At 31.0% G+C, this 22,629-nt stretch overlaps 3 protein-coding genes across 7 annotated transcripts; 2 read left to right on the forward strand and 1 right to left on the reverse strand.

The window, feature by feature from the left end:
- Positions 1-94: 94 nt before the first annotated feature.
- Positions 95-1,786, reverse strand: LOC139098762 (pre-mRNA-splicing factor RBM22). Its single transcript, XM_070651054.1, has 3 exons — positions 1,530-1,786; positions 1,309-1,440; positions 95-1,246 (listed from the first exon to the last, which is right to left on the reverse strand). The coding sequence occupies exons 2-3, from the start codon at positions 1,414-1,416 to the stop codon at positions 179-181; spliced, it is 1,176 nt and encodes a 391-aa protein (XP_070507155.1). The 5' UTR covers positions 1,417-1,440; positions 1,530-1,786; the 3' UTR covers positions 95-178.
- A 257-nt stretch (positions 1,787-2,043) lies between these two features.
- LOC139098769 (CCHC-type zinc finger nucleic acid binding protein-like) lies at positions 2,044-3,326 on the forward strand. 3 transcript variants are annotated; one of them, XM_070651063.1, is made up of 4 exons: positions 2,044-2,206; positions 2,337-2,405; positions 2,511-2,741; positions 2,812-3,326. In XM_070651063.1, exons 1-4 carry the CDS (start codon positions 2,185-2,187, stop codon positions 2,856-2,858), a joined length of 369 nt encoding a protein of 122 aa, XP_070507164.1. In that variant the 5' UTR covers positions 2,044-2,184; the 3' UTR covers positions 2,859-3,326. The 3 variants fall into 3 exon arrangements, with proteins under 3 accessions (XP_070507164.1, XP_070507163.1, XP_070507166.1); XM_070651062.1 differs by having other exon boundaries at positions 2,337-2,399; positions 2,496-2,741; XM_070651065.1 differs by having other exon boundaries at positions 2,337-2,399.
- Positions 3,327-3,745: 419 nt separating this feature from the next.
- Positions 3,746-21,807, forward strand: zip (myosin heavy chain 10). 3 transcript variants are annotated; one of them, XR_011545231.1, is made up of 16 exons: positions 3,746-4,329; positions 7,595-7,810; positions 8,388-8,544; positions 10,946-11,067; positions 11,147-11,170; positions 12,555-12,647; positions 12,712-13,406; positions 14,194-15,838; positions 15,933-16,335; positions 16,406-16,710; positions 16,771-17,125; positions 17,188-17,597; positions 17,657-18,718; positions 18,909-19,072; positions 19,281-19,446; positions 20,460-20,597. XR_011545231.1 is itself a non-coding variant. In XM_070651092.1 (16 exons), the coding sequence occupies exons 1-15, from the start codon at positions 4,198-4,200 to the stop codon at positions 20,185-20,187; spliced, it is 5,835 nt and encodes a 1,944-aa protein (XP_070507193.1). In that variant the 5' UTR covers positions 3,746-4,197; the 3' UTR covers position 20,188; positions 20,460-20,599. The 3 variants fall into 3 exon arrangements, 2 of the variants coding, with proteins under 2 accessions (XP_070507193.1, XP_070507192.1); XM_070651092.1 differs by lacking the exon at positions 19,281-19,446 and adding an exon at positions 20,136-20,188 and having other exon boundaries at positions 20,460-20,599; XM_070651091.1 differs by lacking the exon at positions 19,281-19,446 and having other exon boundaries at positions 20,460-21,807.
- The last annotated feature ends 822 nt before the right edge of the window (positions 21,808-22,629 follow it).

Here is a 22,629-nt window from a genome sequence, read left to right on the forward strand (position 1 = left end):
CCAAAAATTCAGCTGATCATTCTACACCATGGTGCTTAAAGAATGATATTTGTAGAAACAATAGAAAATAACTCCAAAATTGTTCTGTGCAGAGTTTTAAGTTCCTGATATTCTTTAAATTTTATTAAACCGTTATATTTTATTCATTTTTTGTTAATTAATTTTACAAGATTGATGTTTATTTCTGTAACGATCCAAGACGATTAGGATCCATAGATGGATAGTGAATTCCTGACGGTCCAGGCATTGATGGTGGTAAAAATTGCTGTGGAATTTGATTGATTTTCATTCCAGGAGGTAAAACCATCATATCAGTTGCATTCAAATTGAAGTAATCATTTGGAGTTGGTAAATCAGGAAGACCAGGAACTGGGTCAAGTCGTGGATCAATTCGCGGTCTTAATGGTGCAGATTGTGATGAAGATGTGGCCTGTTTTGCCTGTGAATATGCCCATCTAACACTTAATTTCTTGCCACCAAGAACTAATTTGTTGAACGTCTTTTCTGCTGCTAGCTCGGCAGCTGAACGTTTTGTAAATTGTACAAATGCACATTGTTGTTTTGGAACTAATGTTACATTACGAATTTCTCCATATTGATAAAATTGATCACGAATGTCAACTTCTGTTAAATGTTCACTCAAATTTCCTACATATAAAGTCGTTATTGTCTTGTCAGATGGTACTTCAAGTACTGGTAATGATGCAGCCCTTTTAAGTAACTTTTCTGCAACTGGATCATTTACTCCATAGTATCTGTCACGAATATTTTGTTCAGAAAGTGGGTCATCAGGCTGATTTGGCTTTTCATGCCGATACGGACATTCTTCTCCACGTTTGCATTCTCCTTTTACCCAAAATGAACAGATATGTGGTAAATTTCTTTTGTAATATGGTGTTGTACGAGCAAGTTTAGCTAAGACATCTGAAGCAGCTTGAGCTTTTCCACTGCTGTTTGGCATTTGACCATCATTTAATTCTATTTCTTTCTCAACATTTTGTAAATAATATTCCTTATTAACATCACTCTGAGGAATTTCATCTTGAATCTTTAAGGCAGCATCTCTAACTTGAGTTGGAAGACCAAATTCAAGATCCAGTAAACATGTTTGACATACATTTTTGAGTTTTGAGCATGTCTGACAAATTTCTGTCTTCTTAAAACGCATTCTAGCACCGGGACACCATCTGAATATTGTAAATGGACGAGCACAGATCTTGCATTCCTTACCATAACGTTCTTTAATCTATAAAAAAATATATAAACGTATTAGTTACGTTGCTAAATTGATAATATGCTGGATCTTACCATTCGAACATAAGGATTATCTCCTAAACAGGTTTGACAGAGGATTGGAAACTCGGAATCTTCCCAATTCGTTCTGTTGTAAGTCGATGTCGTTTTACTCATAGCCATCTTGGTGAGCTTATGTTGTTTTTCCTATAAATTAATTAAATATTATTTTTAATGACTTTTTGTCTTTTACAACTGAATTTTCAGTAATATTCCATATCGAGTTTATGGCTTACCTTTCAGGTCACGAAAATAATTGTTGATAATTCAGGTATAAACTATTTAAATTAATAAATTTAATTGTTTTAAAATTTTCTTCCTTATTTTTGTTTTCCTCGATTTTCGAAAGTTTTCACTGTCTTCTTCCGAAACTACGCACAAATCATGTTCCTTGAATTTCCTGTGTTTTTTGACATGATTCCTACACATTTCAATGTTTTTCAACGCTAATTGATGATAAAGTAGTAGTAAGGATATCCCAGGTACCTAATAAAGTGTAAATAATGTAGAAATCAAAGTTTCTTGATGACAAGTAATGCTCAAGTCCGGGAGAAAATTACCATCAATTTCGAAAAAGCCGTTAGACAATATTTTAGTTAATTACAGTTAATTAAAGAAATTCCAGATCTACAAAAGATAGGGTATTAAATAAACTTATTAGTGCATCATTTAGCAAGTATAATTATGTAAAATGCTAGCGTTATGGCACTTGAAATTAAATATGTTTGGACATGAGTGACATGAATATCAGTTTGTTGACTGTGTTAGTGCAGAAATCAAGCATTGTGTTTTTTCTAAAAAAAAATTGAAGATATTTTTATAAATATTATAAATATCAGAGATAATACAGATTGTTAAAAGATTAAAACTTACTGACTCGATAGATTAAACATGTCTTCAGTTTGCTACAAATGTAAATAGACCAAAGATAACATAATTATGTTGAGATGGAAAATGCAGAAAAAATTTTCAGCTTTATGTTGCATTTTTCATCCATCAACAATTTATAAGTAAAATTACAATAAAAATTCTTTGATTTGCAGGTAATCGTCCCGGACATTTTGCTCGCGAATGCCGTAGTAATTTTGGTGGCGGAAATAAGTTTGGTAAATGTAAATTTTAATAACTTTAGATCGTACAAAATTCCTAGTACAAAAAAAAATTAGGGGTTATGAGACGATCCACTGATGTCCTTTTCACAGAAAATGTCTTTGCAGCCGGACAGAAGTGCTACAAATGCAACCGAGTTGGGCACTTGGCTAGGGATTGTCAGGAACAAGAAGAACGTTGTTATCGCTGCAATGATACCGGCCACAAATCTCGTGATTGCGATCGCGAAAAGGATCAATTAGGATGCTACAATTGCAAGGAAAAAGGTCATTTAGTTCGAGATTGTCCCACAAAAGTTGATGTTTGCTTCGCATGTAATCTGGAAGGCCATATAAGCCGTAAGTATCTTATTAATATAATATTCTTATATATGTATTGGATCTTAATAAGCATCTCCATTTATCACAGGTAATTGTCCAAACGGACAGAAAAAGACTACATCACAACGACAGTAGAAGTACTGCAACAACAAGAGAGTACAACTCAATATTACAAACAAATCATAACAAATCTTTTTAATCAAGAGATCTGTGATGATAAGCTGATTATTCCATTCAGATTCCTTTTTTTTCATTTATATTGATCGTAGATCGTTGCAAAACTTTCAAAATTCATCATAAAAATCTTCATCATTCAGTTTTATTTAAATTGTTAAACACGAAGAAAACAATTTATCAATCATCATCATTAAGAAAAGTTTATTTTGAGGATGGACGAGATAAAAAATAATAATATTAATAATGTAAAAGTACGAGACCGAGGTGAGAAGTAGACGAAAGAGTAAAAGAAAAAGAGGTTTTTTTCTTACAATATAAATTTAAGTTTCATTTTTTTCTCATCACTAAGAGAACTATGATTTTTCATGCAAGAAAAAGAAAATAATAAGAAGGAGGAGAATAAAATAATTAACTTAACATAAGAAATTCAACGTCTTTTATTTTTTCAAATCTCAACAGCCTTTTCAGATTTAAAATTTGTTTGAAATTCGAAATCGACAGTTATTTTTCGAACAAAAAAAATAAATTAAGGACTTGCGTACCTAATTTGCGGATGAGGATGAGTCAGTTGGCAAAAATGTGCTTGAATGGGTGTTTCGCTGAAGAAATAACGGTCATTTCAAACGCGTGCAGCATATTTGGGGAGACTTTAGTCGGAGGATGTTCGAAAATTTCGTCACAACAGAAAAAACGGTGAAAATAGATGAATTTTTGTGAAATTTTAGAATATTAAATAATAATCAAATTAATAAGAATTACATGCTAAAAAGGCATTAAAAGGCAAAGTTAGTGATTAATAATTGCGTAAGGAATTCGGGTTTGGTGACATCATTGCGACTTTTGGGCCGATTCGATGAGAAAAAGTTGAAAGAGTTGCTTCAAACTCTCTTTGCATTTCATTTTAAATTTATAAGCGGAATCGTTCAAATAGTATTGTTATAATCGCTCGCAACATATTAATTTCGGCATTATACAGTAGAAGTTAGTTAAATTAAGTGATAAAGTGTAAAGTTTTGGAGTAAATTAATCGAAATAAAATTCACATTTCGGCGTTCACACAAATACACAAGAAGAAAGGGAGAAAAAGAAACGATACATCCAATCCAGAGTTTCTGTATGTTCCGAGTCTTTTTTTTACATTTCTTGACTTAAGTGAAGTGGGATTTCTTTTTATTTGAGCAAGCAACAGTTCAGAGAATATAGAAAAAATAAAATAACATAAAGAAAAAAGTCGCTTTACAGCAGAATATATACATAATATAATAATACACATTGTGAAACACAAAAGTAATCGAAAATGTCTGAGGATTTAAATCGTAATGACCCGGAGTTAAAGTGCTTAAGTGTGGAAAGGAGTAACTTCAATGATCCAGCGACACAAGCTGAATGGACCCAAAAACGTCTAGTATGGGTTCCTTCCGATACGCAGGTTAGTTAGTCTCATACTCATCTATATATCTATCTCATTGGAATTGTTCTTTATTCATCAAACCAAAAAAATTTATGCACATATTTTTATTAATTCTCTCCAACATTATAACACATACACTGACTGACTTATTCTGTTCTACCTTTATTTATTGTGTGCAAAAAGATAAGAATCGAGTTGCAAAAAAAAATAGTCTATGAAAATGTGGAAAAATTTCACAGCGGATATATATTTTTCTCCTTCATTGTAATCTTTCTATACTCATCATCATCATCAGCATTAATCATGCAATCATGTCTTAAATCTTGATTTCAATTCATTCGCTTTTCATTAATTTCTGATCAAATGACTGACTGATGATCAATTTTTTTTATTTGACCGCGTATTTAAATCGTGAATCAACTCATTGTGAGCTGCTCCAATTCAAAAATTGCCATTATGTTTATGTACACAGCAGCAACAGCTTTACAAAAAAATTAAAAATAATAAAATAGTAATAACAAAACTACAACTTTGTAAAACTGTCACATAAGTCATCGAAAATAAAAAGAATTTACTTATAACCGCAGTCGCTCGTTTCATTAATGTGCAGATTATGAATATAAGGGAGGATCCTATTTCTCTCATTTTTTTTCTTTTCTTTTCTTTTCTTCGATTCCAACACCGCCGCGCTGTTTCATAATCAAACATATATATTTACTGGAAATTTACTCACGATGAAGCACAGGCAACCGTATAGAAGAAGAGAAGAAGAAAACAAGAATTAGTGTAAATTTTTTCATATGAGTCACCATCAGTCGTTACTTGCCCGTCACCTTACTTTCGCAGAACACAACAATCTTTTTCTCTTTTTTCCATTTTATTTAAGTTTTCATACAAATGCGAAAAAAAATAACAAAAAAAGAAGAGAGAATAACGTTAAAAAAATAATCGCTATATACAAATTATTAAAAGAATTGAAATTTTCTATGCCTATTCGAAACGTAAATCCACGATTTTATCGGCAAAATATAGTTTCGTACAATTTTTTTCTTTCTTGTTAAATGTTTGTTTATGGATAAATGATGAATGAATATGTGCATACTGATATTTTTATAGCCGCAGTATGACACTTGCTCATGTTATCTATTTTCGGCCTTATCACTCATTTTTCACTTATGACTGTGTATGAGAATTGTTAAAAAAAAGTCACTAGAAATCGATGACTTCAGTTCCGCTCTGATTTGATTTAATCTTGAATTAAACGGAAATTTGAGATTTGTAAATCTTCCAGATTTTTTTGGAATTTTCCAAAATATTTCCAGAATTCCAATAGGATTTTGAATAATTTAACGGATATTTAAAATTCAAATTTGTATAGGAATCTTTCAATAATATTCCAGTCTTCCCATAGAATTTTGATGAATCTAACGGAAATTATGAATTCAAAATTTTTATAGGAAGTAATTTCCAAGAAAATACATCTCTTTTCTGAACATTTTGACACATCCCTGACTATCCCAGATGACTGCATGATGTGTACATATGTGAAAATCTCTCACTGTGACCACAAATTCGTAGCTTTTAAAAATCGCATTGTATTTTCGTAAAATGATTCATTAACTCACGCAATTTTATCTACTAAATTTTCGTTTAAATGACGTGATTTCCCTGAAAAATGAAACCGGCTTTATTGTTTTTCAATCTGTAAGGCAATAATGTAAATGACTCCCAAAATTCTAAATCGTCAAGTTTATTGACTCCCCCAAAACATCAGCTGACAAAAGAGAAAAATTGTCATAGAAAAAATAAGGTGCTAAAAACAGAAAAATGAAAATGAAAAGTCTCACACAGACCATGAAAGTTCAAGATTATCGCATTTAGCATTGATATCGAACAGAATTGTAAAAAAAGTACACCGGAGAGAGAGAAAGAAATTCGATGATCTGCATACAGCAATAATAAGGTGGACATTTAAATGATGATCATTAATAAAACCTGAAAATCAAGTTTATTGTTCCATCTTATGCGCTTTTCGACTTATTTTATTTTTTTTTGTGTGATGCTCAGAAAGAGCATATAATTTTCTAAAATAAATTCAATTAATATCGTGTGTTATGTATTTCTTCTTTCATGTTGTTATTATATTTGTATATCGGATGAAAAATGTCTTTAAAAATAACAGGAATGCGTAATACCCGGGCTTTCGAATAAGTGTTTTGTGATAAAGACTGAGAAACAGTGACTTAATTTTTTTTTCACATTAAATTATGAGCATGTATGAGTGTTTGCTGTATTTAATATGACATCACTTTAGGCATTCCACATAAAAAAAAAATATTAAACTCTTCTTTACCCTTCTGTTTTTCTTCTTCTTTTTTCAACAAACAACGAATGTTTCTTTCTTTTCGTTGAAGTCTTTGCAAAAAATAATATTAAATAAAACCACTACATTGTTGAATGCACCGCATTCTCATTGCATTAATCATGTATCGGAATATCAACAGCATTTTATTTAATTTTAACTTGATACATAGTTTTTACTTTTATGTGCATTTTTGCACTGCTACACTTTTGTTGACTGAGGATGATCATGCTCCATATTCATGACCGACCTAGTGGATTTTGAACTTCATTCCTTTTGACTAACTTGAAAATTGAAGTCAAAGAAAATTCAAAATCGTTCAGTAATTCTACAAAGTTCATTTGAATTTTTGAAAAGCGTTAAGATTTGAATTTTTGAAAACCGTTGAAAATTCAAATCTAATTGAAACCTTTCTGCCATTTAAAATTCCACAAAAGCGCTTCATTCGACCGTGACAAGATACTCGCGAGCATATCTCGCATTTAAGCTAAGCATTTCGGTTTAAAGCAAAGAAAAAAAAGCTTTGCCTTGTGTACGTTTTGCATATTTTTATTGACTTCTCATGTTTCAGAAATCTGATTTATATAGATACTTACATGTATTTAATAAAGTGATTTTGAACACATGTACACACAAAATAAATGAATTTATGATTATTAATATTCATGTCATTTGCAATAATTTTTTTTTCTTCATGTTTAACATTTCTTTTTTTGGTAGTGCTTTCGCACGTTTATCACAATTGTAAATGCGACATACAAATCATTTTAAATGCATTGAGACATTGAGAGAGGAAAAAAACACCTGTTGTGAAAAATTCTTAATTTGTACTGATAAAAGTACACCAATTGATTCCATCACACAATATTCTTAAGTTTTATGAGAAAATTCATTAATTAATGTATTAAAATTTATTTCTAGGGATTTGTTGCAGCCAGCATCAAAGGAGAACGAGGAGATGAGGTGGAAGTTGAGCTTTCCGAAACCGGCAAGCGTCATATGGTACTTAAAGATGACATACAAAAGATGAATCCGCCAAAATTTGACAAAGTAGAAGATATGGCCGAATTAACGTGCCTGAATGAAGCTTCTGTTTTACACAACATCAAAGATCGATATTATTCGGGATTGATTTATGTAAGTTAATTATTTTAACAAACAAGCAAATAATTTCGTACCACACACATACTGACTGTTTGCCGCTATAAACGTTTTGAATTGATTAACAAATTTATTGCTAAATAGAAAAAATTCACATTTAATTACTGTTTTATTTTTGGCTTATCAAAGCAAAAATGACTTTAAAATGAGCGACGCTTAAAAAAAAGTGTTTTTAATGAATTACTTTTTTCATGCATGGATATTTTTTAACTTGATAGATTGTATACAAATTCATTTAAATGGAAAATATAGTAAAATTGCTGTGCTACCTAAAAATGTATACATTAATTTCATAGAAATTATTCACAAGGTTTGCGCTCTATATAAGCACCGACGTATGATGATAAAAAAGTCCATGCATTTTGCACTTTTCTATGAAACGTCGCTTGCGGATCAATTTTTCACGCTCATTTCTTCAATGCTTTATCATAAATTTTGTATGATCTAATTCAGGGTGTGCCGGGTAAACTTTGCTTGTTGATATGATGTGTAAATAATACTTTTGCGGATTACTGACAGTAAAAAAAACCTTTTAACCTCTTCCATTTTGCAGACTTATTCAGGACTTTTCTGTGTCGTCGTCAATCCATACAAAAAGCTTCCCATTTATACCGAGAAAATTATGGAGAAATATAAGGGAATAAAAAGACATGAAGTTCCACCACATGTTTTTGCCATAACTGATACAGCCTATCGATCTATGCTTCAAGGTAATGACACTTTAATCACTTTTCATTTGATTTTAATACACATTACTTCATTCCTTACCTACAATCGACCATTTCATTAATAACACGTCCATTAAGTATTCGTTCACTATAATTTCATCAATTGTATCGATTTTATCAATCAATCGAATCTCAATGTTGTTTCAAAAAAAAAATACTAAATCATCAGCTTCCTCTCACTCAAACCCGAAATAAGAAATATGTACATAACGCAGAAATATATCGGTCACATAAGTATATTATTTTCGAAAATATGCTGTATATGCTATGTTGTCATATTGTGGCATCGATTAATCAATTATTCGCCATCATGAACGTACATCTCGATCTTGAAAATGATCATACACACATTTTTGGTAATGTGGTTTCGTAAGAAAGAAATAGAAATTAGACATAAATTCTCTGTACTCAAATCGGAATATGTTATTTTAAGTGCTGTTGGGGCTTGTCGAAAAAATTATAAAATAATTCAAACGGTCAAAAAATATTTGAATTTCATGAGAATTTTGAATTTCGAAAAGTGTTCGAAAAATTCAAATTTTCAAAAAACGGTAAATACTTTGATTTGAATAAGTGCAGTCTAGAGAGATCTGATCATGTCAGGGTTAACATAAATCCATCATGTGAACTTAATTGAAGTTTCTAAAAAAATATATAAATATAAAAAGTTGTAAATTTGTCTAGTTTAATAAGAAAAATGACAAAAAACTTCGCATCACTCACGCTTAAAATGAATTCGACAGGTCTGAAGTAAGATGAAGAGAGATAGATACAGACAGACAGAGAGAAAATGATTAAAAAGACTTTCGACAATGTAGACGACCTTAAAAGCATTTATAGAGAAAAAAAATAATCGCAAATGCACAAAAACACATGAGTTATAATAGCGAAATAAAAAATTGACTTGAGCTTGACGCGCGAGGGGCATGAGAAGGAGAGGAGAAGGCTCCTTGTGATAATATAAAACATTACCAAAGATGGAATTAAATATGAAAAAATGCTACGGAATGCCTCGGTATGTTTATATAATATAAAATAAGAGAAAAAAATATTGTGTGTGAAACACAGTCATGAGCGAGAAAAAGGCGAAAACAACTGAGCAGAAAATACTGCCAAATATGGTATTGGACACAACAATCGAGGCACCAGGCAATTTCTACCTTTAAACCATTCATTCGGCAATTATTAAAAGTCAGCGACTTTTTTTTCTCTTTTTTTGCATACAAATTTTTGGTTCCTTTCTTTACTGGTAATCCATTCAAATGAGTTAGTTTGCCTCTTATTTGTCTAATAATTGATTACATACATAAGAAATTCACCAATTTAAATCCAATTCTTCAACTTAAACTCAACTTGTGAATGATACATTCCCGCTTTCAATTCCATTTTAACTTCATATTTCTTTCATTCCAAAGAAAGTTATTTCGTCTCATTTGCATACATCACAATTGTAGATGGATTGTTTAAGGCACAAAGATTGAGTTGAAGGAAAAAAATAAAACATATTGAATCTTTTTAAGAGTATTAAATACATTACTCCTTTACGTATTTCATCGCTGATTCTTCTTCTTTGAATGCGTCGTTTTGATTATCGAGCCGCAATCACATGCACTAGCAATTATAAAGTCTCTTGAACGATTGTTGAAGAAAACTTTAATTTTATTTATTTGTTGATTGATGCAAATATTCACGATGCCGTTTATACAATTCTCATATAGGTCAATAATTTTAAAATATAAAATGGAATTTCTTTCGATAAAATTGATTCTTTTTATTTGGTTTTGTGGATGGATCTGCGAAACAAATGTGAGTTTGTGTATTTTATTAACTTGTGATGTTCTGGCGTGATGCAGATGCTGATATTTTACAAAATATGTTTCAATCTGTTTTGACATTTTTAACGGTCATAATTTATTTGAATATTTTGAACATTTCTACACGATTTGAATTTATAAAATCCGTTAAATTTTAAAAATTAAAATTCCTTTGTTGAAAATACCAAAACCTGACGTGAATTTTTGATGATTTTGCGAATTGGAATTTCTTATGTAAATAGTTTCATTGACCGATACAGACAAAAATGCGCATTAGTCATAATCCGTTCGATAATATTTGAGTATTCCTTTTTTCTGATGAAAATATATATTGCTGATCTTTAAATTATACGAATAGTGTATGCGAGCATATGGTTTCATTTTCATTTTAGAGGAAGAAAATAAGACGATGATTTCATTAGAGTTAATTTGAATGCCTTAGCTCAATTAAAAAGCGATGATAAGTTTTTATTAATGTCGATAATTTATTCTTTTATTACCTTTTCATGCACTTTAGTAAGGATATAAGATTAAAATGTATCATTTTATTTATTTTTCTCAATTTCCAGATCGCGAAGATCAATCAATACTATGTACTGGTGAATCTGGTGCCGGTAAGACAGAAAATACAAAGAAAGTTATACAGTATTTGGCATATGTTGCTGCATCGAAGCCCAAAACCTCCATTTCTGTAAGCTATTGTTGTGATAAATGGCATAATTTTTTGCAATACTAATTATTTATTCAATTTCCATACATGCAAACAATAGGGCCCAAGTCCAGCATTGATAATTGTAAGTAGACATGACTTTTCACTTTCTATATAATTTTTTTTTTATTTACACATTCAACCGTTAGTGAATACAAATGTTTAGCTCCAACTTGATTACTAATTTTTATTATTATATTTTTTCTCTCATCTGCTTCCCTTACTCCTAAAAATTTGTTCTATCCGAAAAAAAAAATCGCTAACATCCAAAAATAAAAAATTGAAAATTAACACAATAATTCAAAAAAATATGTATGTAATGAAAATTCAGGGTGGTTCAGGCACAACATTTGCGGTAATGTATATATAAAGTTTTCATTTCAAGTTTAGAGAACCCAAAATTGCACTTAGAATCTTGCTTCTTTTGAGACATCCTCAATATGATTTTTCACATTCAGCTTGCTAATAAACTTCATTTATTATTGAGATATTCAATTAGGCATGCGAAAAAAATTATAAATTTTTATGATTATTGTTTTTAGGCATATATATCAATTTGTCATTTCCTATTTTGTATTTTCTCGCTCAATTTGTTTCCAATTAGATACTTTTATTTTCTTCTCTGTGCAATTTAATGATTCCTTTATGTATACACACATATTTAGTCTATATTTAGTCTTTCCCATTGCATTCCTTCAATTGCAGATATTTTCTTATATTACACACATTAGTTTTTGTCTCCATTCATTCATTCATTGTATGTCTTGTTTCATCATGACTCGACTCACTGTTCTAATATGTAGAAAAAAAAACTTGATGATATATGGATGTTTGGCATGCAAATTCAGTCCATCATTCAATGATTCGTGTCTGGAAAAAGTTTAGAAATTTTTTATTTTAACTTTTCAAGGCTAGCCGTTTTCTATTTTTTTAATGTCTCGAGGGTTTTATTCATTCATATTAATGTGTTAAATTAAATTTTGGGTGTTGACTTGATGTTATTGGAATTTTTACATATTTTCAACGGATTTATGGAATTTAAACATTGTCAAAATTTTGACAGACAATTCAAATTTTCAAAAAAAACGTTGAAATTTTGACAATCTTTTTGGAATTATTCAAATTTGAAAAAGTCGTTAAAATATTCTTTACTTCTTGGAAAGTATCATAACTCATTTAAATCTTAAGCAGCCACTTAAAAATGGATATTTATAAAGAAGTAAAGAATTGACAAACCGCTGTAGAGAACAACTTTTTGTATGGTTTCAGAGGTCAAAACCCTGCCTACAATTTTTCATTTTTGTATGCATACATCCATATATCTTGAAAATATTATCATTTTGCGATGCATGTTTATCACATTATAAATGTTTGATTAATAATGACTCATAATTATTTATGGAATGACTGATAAAGAAAAAAAAAAGTGATAAATTTGTTAAATATTTAATTTCCTTTAAATTTTACAGGGTGAACTCGAACAACAATTGCTTCAAGCAAATCCAATTCTCGAGGCATTTGGAAATGCAAAAACTGTTAAGAATGACAACTCTTCAAGATTTGTAAGTTCGACATGAGATTAATGATAATTTAAATATTTATACTTAATTTAATTATTTAATATAGGGTAAATTTATTCGTATAAACTTTGATGCTTCCGGTTATATTTCTGGTGCTAATATTGAGACTTATTTGTTGGAAAAGTCAAGAGCGATACGTCAAGCAAAAGATGAAAGAACATTCCATATCTTTTATCAGTTACTTGCTGGAGCAAGTGCTGAACAGCGTGAAAAGTACATTCTCGATGATATTAAGAGTTATCCATTCTTATCAAATGGAAGTTTGCCAGTTGCTGGAGTCGATGACTATCAAGAATTTCAAGCTACAGTCAAGTCGATGAATATAATGGGAATGACCAACGAAGACTTCAATTCCATTTTCCGTATTGTCAGTGCTGTTTTACTTTTTGGCTCAATGAAATTCAAGCAAGAACGTAACAATGATCAAGCTACATTACCAGATAATACTGTTGCACAAAAGATTGCTCATTTATTGGGACTGAGTGTAACTGACATGACAAAAGCATTCTTAACGCCACGCATTAAAGTAGGACGCGATTTCGTTACAAAAGCTCAAACGAAGGAACAAGTCGAGTTTGCTGTTGAAGCAATCGGAAAGGCTTGCTATGAGAGACTTTTCAAATGGCTTGTGAATCGTATTAATCGCTCACTTGACAGAACAAAGCGTCAAGGTGCCTCATTCATCGGGATCCTCGATATGGCTGGTTTTGAAATCTTTGAACTCAACTCTTTTGAACAACTGTAAGTAAATTTTCTATTTCTTTGAATTATCCCTTAGTCAGGTGCACCAAGTGACTCATAAAATATTTCAAATCTAGTGCGAAAATAAGAAAACCAAATATAAGATTAACTTCAATATTCTGACTAAAATGCATTAAAAATAGCTTTTAATTTAACTATAAAAACGGCCTTATTCCGAGAGATTCACAACCATAAACATAAAATAAAATGAATAGGAATATAAAGTGTTCAAAAGCAAATTTTCATCACAAAAAATGCGTTTAGGTTGCCTGCTTTCGGCGACTTTAATATTTTTATGAGGGTATAGTTATGATTAGCAAGTTTATGTGCCTAATATTATCAAATTTATTAGCAAAAATGTTTTTATGATTCTCTCATCCAAAAATATTTTAAATTCCTTCTTTAAAAATCGCTTGACGCTTGAAGATGAATACGAAAAATAATTTGATAAGTTTTTTGTTTCAAGTCAGAGATGAATGTTGAGAGTTTGCAGACAGAAACTAGTGTAGACGTTCGGTACTTGTTGATAGATGAAAGCGCGTTTCTATACACTTGGAAAATTCTCATTTGAAATATTAACGGCTTTCAAAAATTTAAAATTTAACGGTTTTCAAAAATTTGAAAAACCATCGAATAATTTTTGAAGCTTTTGAAAAATAACGGGATATTTTAACGTGTGACTTTGGTAAAACCTGGCGAATTCTAGAGACTTAAAACACTTCAGACTACATTAATTGCGCTAAAAAGTACTAATTATCATACATTTTCTCTATTTTTTCACCAACAGTTGTATAAATTATACTAATGAAAAGTTACAACAGCTCTTCAATCACACAATGTTTATTTTGGAACAAGAAGAATATCAACGAGAAGGAATTGAATGGAAATTCATCGACTTTGGTCTCGACTTGCAGCCAACAATTGATTTGATTGATAAACCAGGCGGAATTATGGCTTATCTTGATGAAGAGTGTTGGTTCCCAAAAGCAACTGATAAGACATTTGTTGAAAAATTGACAACAGCACATCATCAACACCCGAAATTTGTCAAAACTGATTTCCGTGGCGTTGCCGATTTTGCAGTCGTTCATTATGCTGGCAAAGTTGACTATTCAGCTGCTAAGTGGTTGATGAAGAATATGGATCCATTGAATGAGAATATTGTTCAATTATTGCAAGCATCACAAGATCCATTTGTCATTCAAATCTGGAAGGATGCCGAAATTGTCGGAATGGCACAACAATCAGCATTAAATGATACACAATTCGGAGCTCGTACCCGTAAGGGAATGTTCAGAACTGTTTCTCATTTATACAAGGAACAATTGTCAAAATTGATGGATACATTAAGGAATACAAATCCAAACTTTGTTCGTTGTATTTTACCTAATCATGAGAAGCGTGCTGGTAAAATTGAGGCACAACTTGTACTTGATCAATTGCGTTGCAATGGTGTTTTAGAAGGGATTCGTATTTGTCGTCAAGGTTTCCCGAACAGGATTCCATTCCAAGAATTCCGTCAACGTTATGAACTGTTGACACCAAATGTCATTCCAAAAGGTTTTATGGATGGAAAGAAGGCTTGTGAGAAGATGATTCAAGCACTTGAACTTGATGGAAACTTATTCCGTGTTGGACAGTCTAAAATCTTTTTCCGTGCTGGTGTTTTGGCACATCTTGAAGAAGAACGTGACTATAAAATCACTGATTTGATTGTAAACTTCCAAGCATTCTGTCGTGGATTCTTAGCACGTAGAAATTATCAAAAGCGTTTACAACAATTAAATGCCATCAGAATTATTCAACGTAACTGTGCTGCTTATCTTAAATTGCGAAACTGGCAATGGTGGCGTTTGTATACAAAAGTTAAGCCATTATTGGAAGTAACAAAGCAAGAAGAAAAACTCGTTCAGAAAGAAGATGAATTGCGTCAAATACGCGAAAAATTGGAAGGTCTGACAAAAACAACTTCTGATTATGAGAAAAAGTATCAAAATGCGATAGAAGAAAAGACACATTTGGCTGAGCAATTGCAGGCTGAAATTGAATTATGTGCTGAAGCTGAAGAGAGTAGAATGCGATTGGCATCAAGAAAACAAGAATTAGAAGAAATGATGCAGGATTTAGAAGCGCGTGTCGAGGAAGAAGAAGAACGGGTCAATGCACTTAATATTGAAAAGAAAAAATTGCAATCGAATATTCAAGATTTAGAGGAACAACTCGAGGAAGAGGAAGCAGCAAGACAGAAATTACATCTTGAAAAAGTTCAGCTTGATGGAAAAATTAAAAAGTACGAGGAGGACTTAGCAGCAACTGATGATCAAAATCAGAAATTATTGAAAGAAAAGAAAATTCTCGAGGAACGTGCCAATGATTTATCACAAACTCTCGCTGAAGAGGAGGAGAAAGCCAAGCATCTAGCCAAATTAAAGGTAAGTTCAAAATTTGAACTTTAATTTAACTTTTGATTTTCCGTTATTTTTCAAATTCTGAATTTCCGTTAATTCTTTCTTAAATTATAACCAGGTTAAACATGAAGCTTCCATTGCTGAATTAGAGGAACGTCTTAGAAAGGATCACCAACAAAGACAGGAATCAGATAGAACTAAGAGGAAAATTGAATCAGAAGTAGCTGATTTGAAGGAACAATTGAATGAAAAACGCATTCAAGTTGAAGAAATTCAGCAACAATTAGTTAAGCGTGAAGAGGAACTTACAGCTACATTGTTGAGAATCGACGAGGAATCTGCCGCTAAAGCAAATGCTCAAAAATTACAACGTGAACTTGAATCGCAATTAATTGAAATTCAAGAAGATTTAGAAGCTGAAAAAGCAGCTCGTGCAAAGGCAGAAAAACAGAAGCGCGATCTCAATGAAGAATTGGAAGCACTTAAGAATGAACTACTTGATTCTTTAGATACAACTGCTGGTAATTTTCATTAATATTTCATATTTTTTAATTAATTTTTATTTTCATCAATCAATTTCTTATTTTACAGCACAACAAGAATTGCGTTCAAAGCGAGAACAAGAAGTTGCCTCGTTGAAGAAAGCTCTCGAAGAGGAAACGGGCAATCATGAGAGTCACTTACAAGATATGCGTCATAAGCATACACAGGAATTGACAATAATCAATGAACAACTCGAGAATTTCAAAAAGACCAAAATGGGCTTGGAGAAACAAAAGCAAGCGCTTGAAGCAGAAAATGCTGACTTAACAACGGAATTGCGTAATGTCAATCAATCACGTCAAGAAAATGATAGGCGGCGTAAACAGGCTGAACAGCAATTCTCTGAAGTTCAAGTAAGCAAATAATTTTTTGGAATTTTTTAAATTTTTAACGGTTTTTTCATTAATAATTAGATGAAGTATGCTGAGCTTGAACGCGTGAGATCAGAAATGCAAGAAAAGATGGCCAAATTGCAACAAGAATCAGATTCTTTAACACAGCAATTAGAAGAAGCTGAAACTAAAGCATCTGCAGCAATAAAATCAGCAAGTACTATCGAAAGTCAATTATCAGAATCACAGCAATTGCTTGAGGAAGAAACCCGACAAAAATTAGCTCTCAGTTCCAAACTCCGTCAACTTGAAAGTGAGAAGGAGGCATTACAAGAGCAATTAGAGGAAGATATGGAAGCTAAGAAGGGATATGAGAAGAAAATGGCTGAATTGTCGTTCCAAATGCAAGAAATGAAAAAGAGAGCCGATGAAGAATGTAAGTTAATTAAGATGTTTACTTTTATGAGTAATAAAATTAATCATAAATTATAATTATAGCTGATTTCATCAAGGAACTCGAAGAGTCGAAGAAAAAACTCAGCAAAGATGTTGAAACATTACAACGACAAATTCAGGAACTTCAAACCGCCAACGATCGTCTCGATAAGAGCAAAAAGAAACTCCAATCTGAGCTTGAAGATGCAACAATTGAATTGGAAGCTCAACGTACAAAAGTATTGGAATTGGAGAAGAAGCAGAAAGTCTTTGATAAAGTTATTTCTGAAGAAAAGGCTGTCAGTGAACAATATGCTCAAGAACGTGATGCTGCCGAAAGGGATGCACGTGAAAAGGAAACAAAGGTTTTGTCACTAACTCGCGAATTGGATGAAGCATATGAAAAGATTGAGGATTTGGAAACAAAGAGGAAAGTGTTGCAAAACGAATTGGATGAATTGGCAAACAATCAGGTAAGATTCATAAGAAATTAAGCATGATTCATGGTAAACTTATGTTGTGATTCATTTAGGGAACTGCCGACAAAAATGTTCACGAGTTGGAGAAAGCTAAACGTGCACTTGAAAGTCAATTAGCTGAATTGAAAGCACAGAATGAAGAATTGGAAGATGACTTACAGCTCACAGAAGATGCCAAGTTACGTTTGGAAGTTAATACACAGGCATTGCGTACTCAATTCGAGCGAGATCTTCAAGCAAAGGAAGAACAAGCCGAAGAGAAACGTCGTGGATTAATGAAGCAATTGCGTGATTTAGAGACAGAACTTGAGGAAGAAAGAAAACAACGAACAGCTGCTGTTGCTGCCAAGAAGAAGTTGGAAGGAGATTTGAAGGATGTTGAAGCAACATTAGAAATGAACAATAAAGTTAAAGAAGATGCCTTGAAACAAGCCAAGAAACTTCAAGCTCAAATGAAGGATGTTATTAGAGAAGCAGAGGATGCAAAGGCAGCTAAAGAAGAACTTGCTGCGCTCAGTAAGGAAGCTGAACGAAAAATTAAAGTTCTAGAAGCTGAAGTCATTCAATTGACTGAAGATTTAGCCAGCTCTGAGAGGGCACGACGTGCTGCTGAAGCTGAACGTGATGAACTTCAAGAAGAGATCAATAGCAATTCCAGCAAAGGATCTCTAATGATTGATGAAAAGAGACGATTGGAAGCACGCATTGCTGCACTCGAAGAGGAATTAGAAGAAGAGCAATCGAATTCAGAAATTCTTGTCGATCGTAATCGTAAAGCTCAATTAAGCATTGAACAAATTTCAACAGAATTGGCCACAGAAAAGTCAAACTCACAAAAACACGAAAATGCCAGAACATTACTCGAACGCCAAAATAAGGACTTGAAGGCAAAATTGGCCGAAATTGAAACATCCCAACGTACAAAAGTTAAGGCTCAAATCTCTACTCTGGAAGCAAAGATCGGTAATTTGGAAGAACAATTGGAGAATGAAGCTAAAGAGAGACTTGTCCAACAGAAGAATAACCGCAAATTAGAAAAGAAGATTAAAGAATTGACGATGAATATCGAAGACGAGCGTCGACATGCTGACTCGTACAAAGAACAAATCGAGAAGGTAAATTTTAACGGTCTTATTAATTTTAAAAATTTTCAATGGATTTTTGAAGTTCAAAATTTTAACTTTTGGATATTTGAAATTCAACATTTTTCTAAAATTCAAAATGATTTTTTGAACACTAAAAAATCCGTTATAAAAATAATTTTAATGAAAAATAATTAAATACAAACAATATTTTTAATTACAGTTGAATAACCGAAATAAGATACTTAAACGTAATCTTGATGAAGCGGAGGAAGAAATTCAAAAAGAGAAGACACAAAAACGAAAAGCACAACGCGATATGGAGGACATGCTGGAGTCACAAGAATCACTTAATCGCGAATTAAATACATTGAAATCAAAATTAAGGTGAGAGATCAATACGATATATAAATATATTGAATCATTCGGTGAAAACATTCATGAGTAAATCCATGATGAATCAACAGTTTTTTTATATACCAATATTACACATGAAAAATTTCTTCTTGTTCTTCTTTCATCTTTCTCCCCAAAAAAATACATCGTCATATGAATAAATTTAACTAAAAAATTAATATAAAAAATCTGAATCTAGGATGAACTGACAATGTTAAACGATAATTTATATAGCATTCCAAAAAAACTATACACGAACGAATCTTTGTTGAACTTCCTTTAAATCTAACTTATATAAAATGAATATGACCATACAAAGTTATCGTAGTTAAGTTCCTTTATAGACAAATATAGTAAAAATTAAGGTAAATCTTTTTTAAAATAGAACGAATTTCATTTCTGTTGAGTGTCGAGTTTTAGTTTAACACACAAAAAATAAGAGACTTTCTTAGTTCCTAAATGTTCTTATTTTCGAAAAAAAATCCCACATATTTGACATTAATTAATTTCCATTTATAGCTTGATTTTACTCTAACAAAAAGTCATGATTTTATTTTTTTGCCCATAATTTTTCGTATTTTATTTTATTTTTTTATTTAATTTCGTCTATGTCGTTTATGTACAATGAAAAAAGATACAAACAAGTATAATTTATTTATGATGTTTTTCTACGTGCATCAAAAGTTTTTTTTTATATATCTATTCCTACTCAAAATATATATATTTGTAACAATGACAATTAATTGTCTCACTAATTCCATATTTTCTAATGATTCCAATTTTGCATATTCACACATACACATACATGAACTATATATTAATTCATAAGAAATAGTAAATGAGTCATCGAGGTGGATGACTTTGGTGCATTTTTGTTGAATTTTTAAAAATTTGAATTTTAACGGCTTTTTGAAATTTGAATTGAAACACTTCAAAGTAATTCAAATTTCTAACGGTTTTTTAATTCAATAATTTGTTTTATAATCTTAAACTTTATAATAATATTTGAATTTTTTCTGCTTTTTTGCAATTTAATAAATAAATGTTGAGATAGTCCTGCTGATAAAATTCGCTTTGCTAAACATGCTTTATCCGATGAGGAATAAGGTGTGATTCATAAGATTTAACATTAAAATCATAAATCATACTCATTAGCATATGACTACCTCAGTATGATATCATACTGAAATCATAGCAATTTGCTGTAAAATGCAAAGCAAGCAAGAAAAAAAAGTCAAATAATAAACTTGCTGACAAAAATGCACTAAAAAATTTACCATAAAGCATGCTTACATAGCGTTATTTAACGTTTTTAACATACCTTTCACACGCTTAACAGTTGTAAAATATCTCAATATGCTTAATTCTATTCTTATAGACGCGGTGGCGCTGGTAGCTCATCCATGAATTTCAGTACAGCAGGACGATTATCAACACCCAAACGTGGTAGTGATGATAGTTCAATTCAAGACGAATCAATGGATGGCGAAGAATCAAAGCTTGAATGAAAGCAAAAGAAAAAGTTCTAAGGAGGAAAGCAGCCGAGCCTTTTTTTAAAAAATTATTATTTAATATTATTAAAATTATTATCATTTTCATTTAGCGCATTTCTCTGTTTATCAAGGAAAAAAAAAAATAAGGAAAAAGTTTCCCAATTATAAAGTTAAATAAATTTTCACAATGCGAGAATTTATCCATAATTCAGTCGTTGACATTAATTTTTTTTATGAATAATCACAGATTCTGTTTAACTGTCAATAAAAAGCTCCATGAGTTCATTTAATGAACCACAAAGGAGATGTGTTTCGCGTCATGCATGAAAGTATTTTTTGTTTATTAGTAAAGTGCCATTTTGAAATTTCAATGAAACATGAAAATTCTTCAAAGTTATCAAGAAGCGGATTGGGAAACCTTAAAAGTGAGCCAACAATAAAAGAGGTTAATCATATTTATTGTCCATCAAATTTTCGTATAACGGTTTTTAAATATTCAAAAAAATAACGATCAAAAATTATTTGAATTTTGATTTCGAATTTTCGAAAATCAAATTCAAATTAATAAAAGCCGTTATATTTTTAATTTAATTGCTGAAATGTGAATTTTATTGATGGATAAGTGAGGAACCTCCATAAAGGGATCGAAAGAAATTTTTTGTATATCTTTATATTTAAACTGCAAAAGCAAATAATTATAATAATAAATAACAATATAATGTTAATCAAATTTAACCAATTCAATTAAAGATGAAGAAAAATTTTTGGTACAGTGACTAACTCGATGGGGAAAAAAATGTCATTTTATACATATATACTAGATACATTTATAGGCCTACATGCATTTTTTATATCTACATTATTAAATTTTTGTTTCTGCTTAATTTTTTTCATAAAAATTAATTAAAGCACGAAACAAAAATCAAATCATTTACTTAAGTTCCGTTTTGAAAAATTATGTCGATGCATATTGATTATCGAGAGTTGGCAGCCAACAAGCAGTTTTTCGATAATTCTCAACATTTTTTTCCAAGGAAGGGACAATCGCTTACAATACACACACACACACACACACATTTTATTATGATTATTTTATAATATATTGAAAAAAATGGTATTTTTTACTAACTTGTTTAATTAAATTTTAAGAACTGAAATTTTTGTATTGTTAAAATTCCTTCTCTTTTTGATGCATTATAATAAAATGAAATATCAACATTCTTTATAGAAAAATCACTTATTTTACTTTAATTTCTTAATTACAGCATTTTTCAGTCAATTCTTATCAAAAATTACCTTTTCAGAGTAATTAATGCACGTCATTTAATTAATCATTAAGATAGCATTAAAATGAAGTCAATCACACATTCTTTTCGTGTCGGTCGTTGCTCTACTTCAGGAATTTTAATTATTTACACAAAAATTCTTTTGATTTCAGGAATAATAAAAATATTAACAAATAACGGTTTTCAAAATTTTGAATTTTCATTGGAAGAAGACTGGAAGATTTGGAATATTCCAGGAGAACTGGAATGCATTTCATAATTAATGTTAATGATATTTCATAATGATAAATAACAAGATCTTTCAGCTCCTTATTTGGTTCACAGCATATTCATTAATCTCCCTCTTTGATAAAACCACATTACCTCAAATACCTGTAATAAATTCTGCAATAAAACATTTAATTGGAGAAATTTTCGTGCCATAAAGTCGTATCCCTGAAACTTCACAGTCATACCTCCAGTCATACTAAATTTGGGCATGTTTATTACTTATTTATTAACATAACAAGCCTCGAGTCACTCACTACTTGTGGTTACGTCTCGGTGTTGACATTTAATTAAAGTACTTCTGTCTGACGTCTTGCATATTAACTTTTATCACTTAATTACTAAATCTTTTATTAATGACTCCTCGTTGTCACCTTTTTGTCCGGTTATTGAGTTTCTCTTTTCAATCTTTAATGATTTTGCAGCTGTTTGATTTTAGAGGATGTAATATTTAACGGTTTTTCATTTTTTGAACTTGATTTTGGTTTGAAAATTTGAAAAA

Source organism: Chironomus tepperi, unplaced genomic scaffold (genome assembly GCF_022539635.2).
Source record: "Chironomus tepperi strain 1889 unplaced genomic scaffold, CSIRO-AGI_Ctep_v1 contig_453, whole genome shotgun sequence".
NCBI classification, from domain to species: Eukaryota; Metazoa; Arthropoda; class Insecta; order Diptera; family Chironomidae; genus Chironomus; species Chironomus tepperi.

Excerpts from the sequence above, each read along its gene's own strand:
- LOC139098762 (XM_070651054.1), bottom strand. The coding sequence starts at position 1,416 with ATGGCTATGAGTAAAACGACATCGACTTACAACAGAACGAATTGGGAA. Across the intron at positions 1,247-1,308 it reads ATAATCCTTATGTTCGAATG|ATTAAAGAACGTTATGGTAA; the intron begins GTAAGATCCAGC and ends ATTTTTTTATAG.
- LOC139098769 (XM_070651062.1), top strand. The coding sequence starts at position 2,185 with ATGTCTTCAGTTTGCTACAAAT. Across the intron at positions 2,207-2,336 it reads GTCTTCAGTTTGCTACAAAT|GTAATCGTCCCGGACATTTT; the intron begins GTAAATAGACCA and ends TTTGATTTGCAG. Across the intron at positions 2,400-2,495 it reads TGGTGGCGGAAATAAGTTTG|AAAATGTCTTTGCAGCCGGA; the intron begins GTAAATGTAAAT and ends TCCTTTTCACAG.
- zip (XM_070651091.1), top strand. The coding sequence starts at position 4,198 with ATGTCTGAGGATTTAAATCGTAATGACCCGGAGTTAAAGTGCTTAAGT. Across the intron at positions 15,839-15,932 it reads AGCATCTAGCCAAATTAAAG|GTTAAACATGAAGCTTCCAT; the intron begins GTAAGTTCAAAA and ends AATTATAACCAG. Across the intron at positions 17,126-17,187 it reads AAAGAGAGCCGATGAAGAAT|CTGATTTCATCAAGGAACTC; the intron begins GTAAGTTAATTA and ends TTATAATTATAG.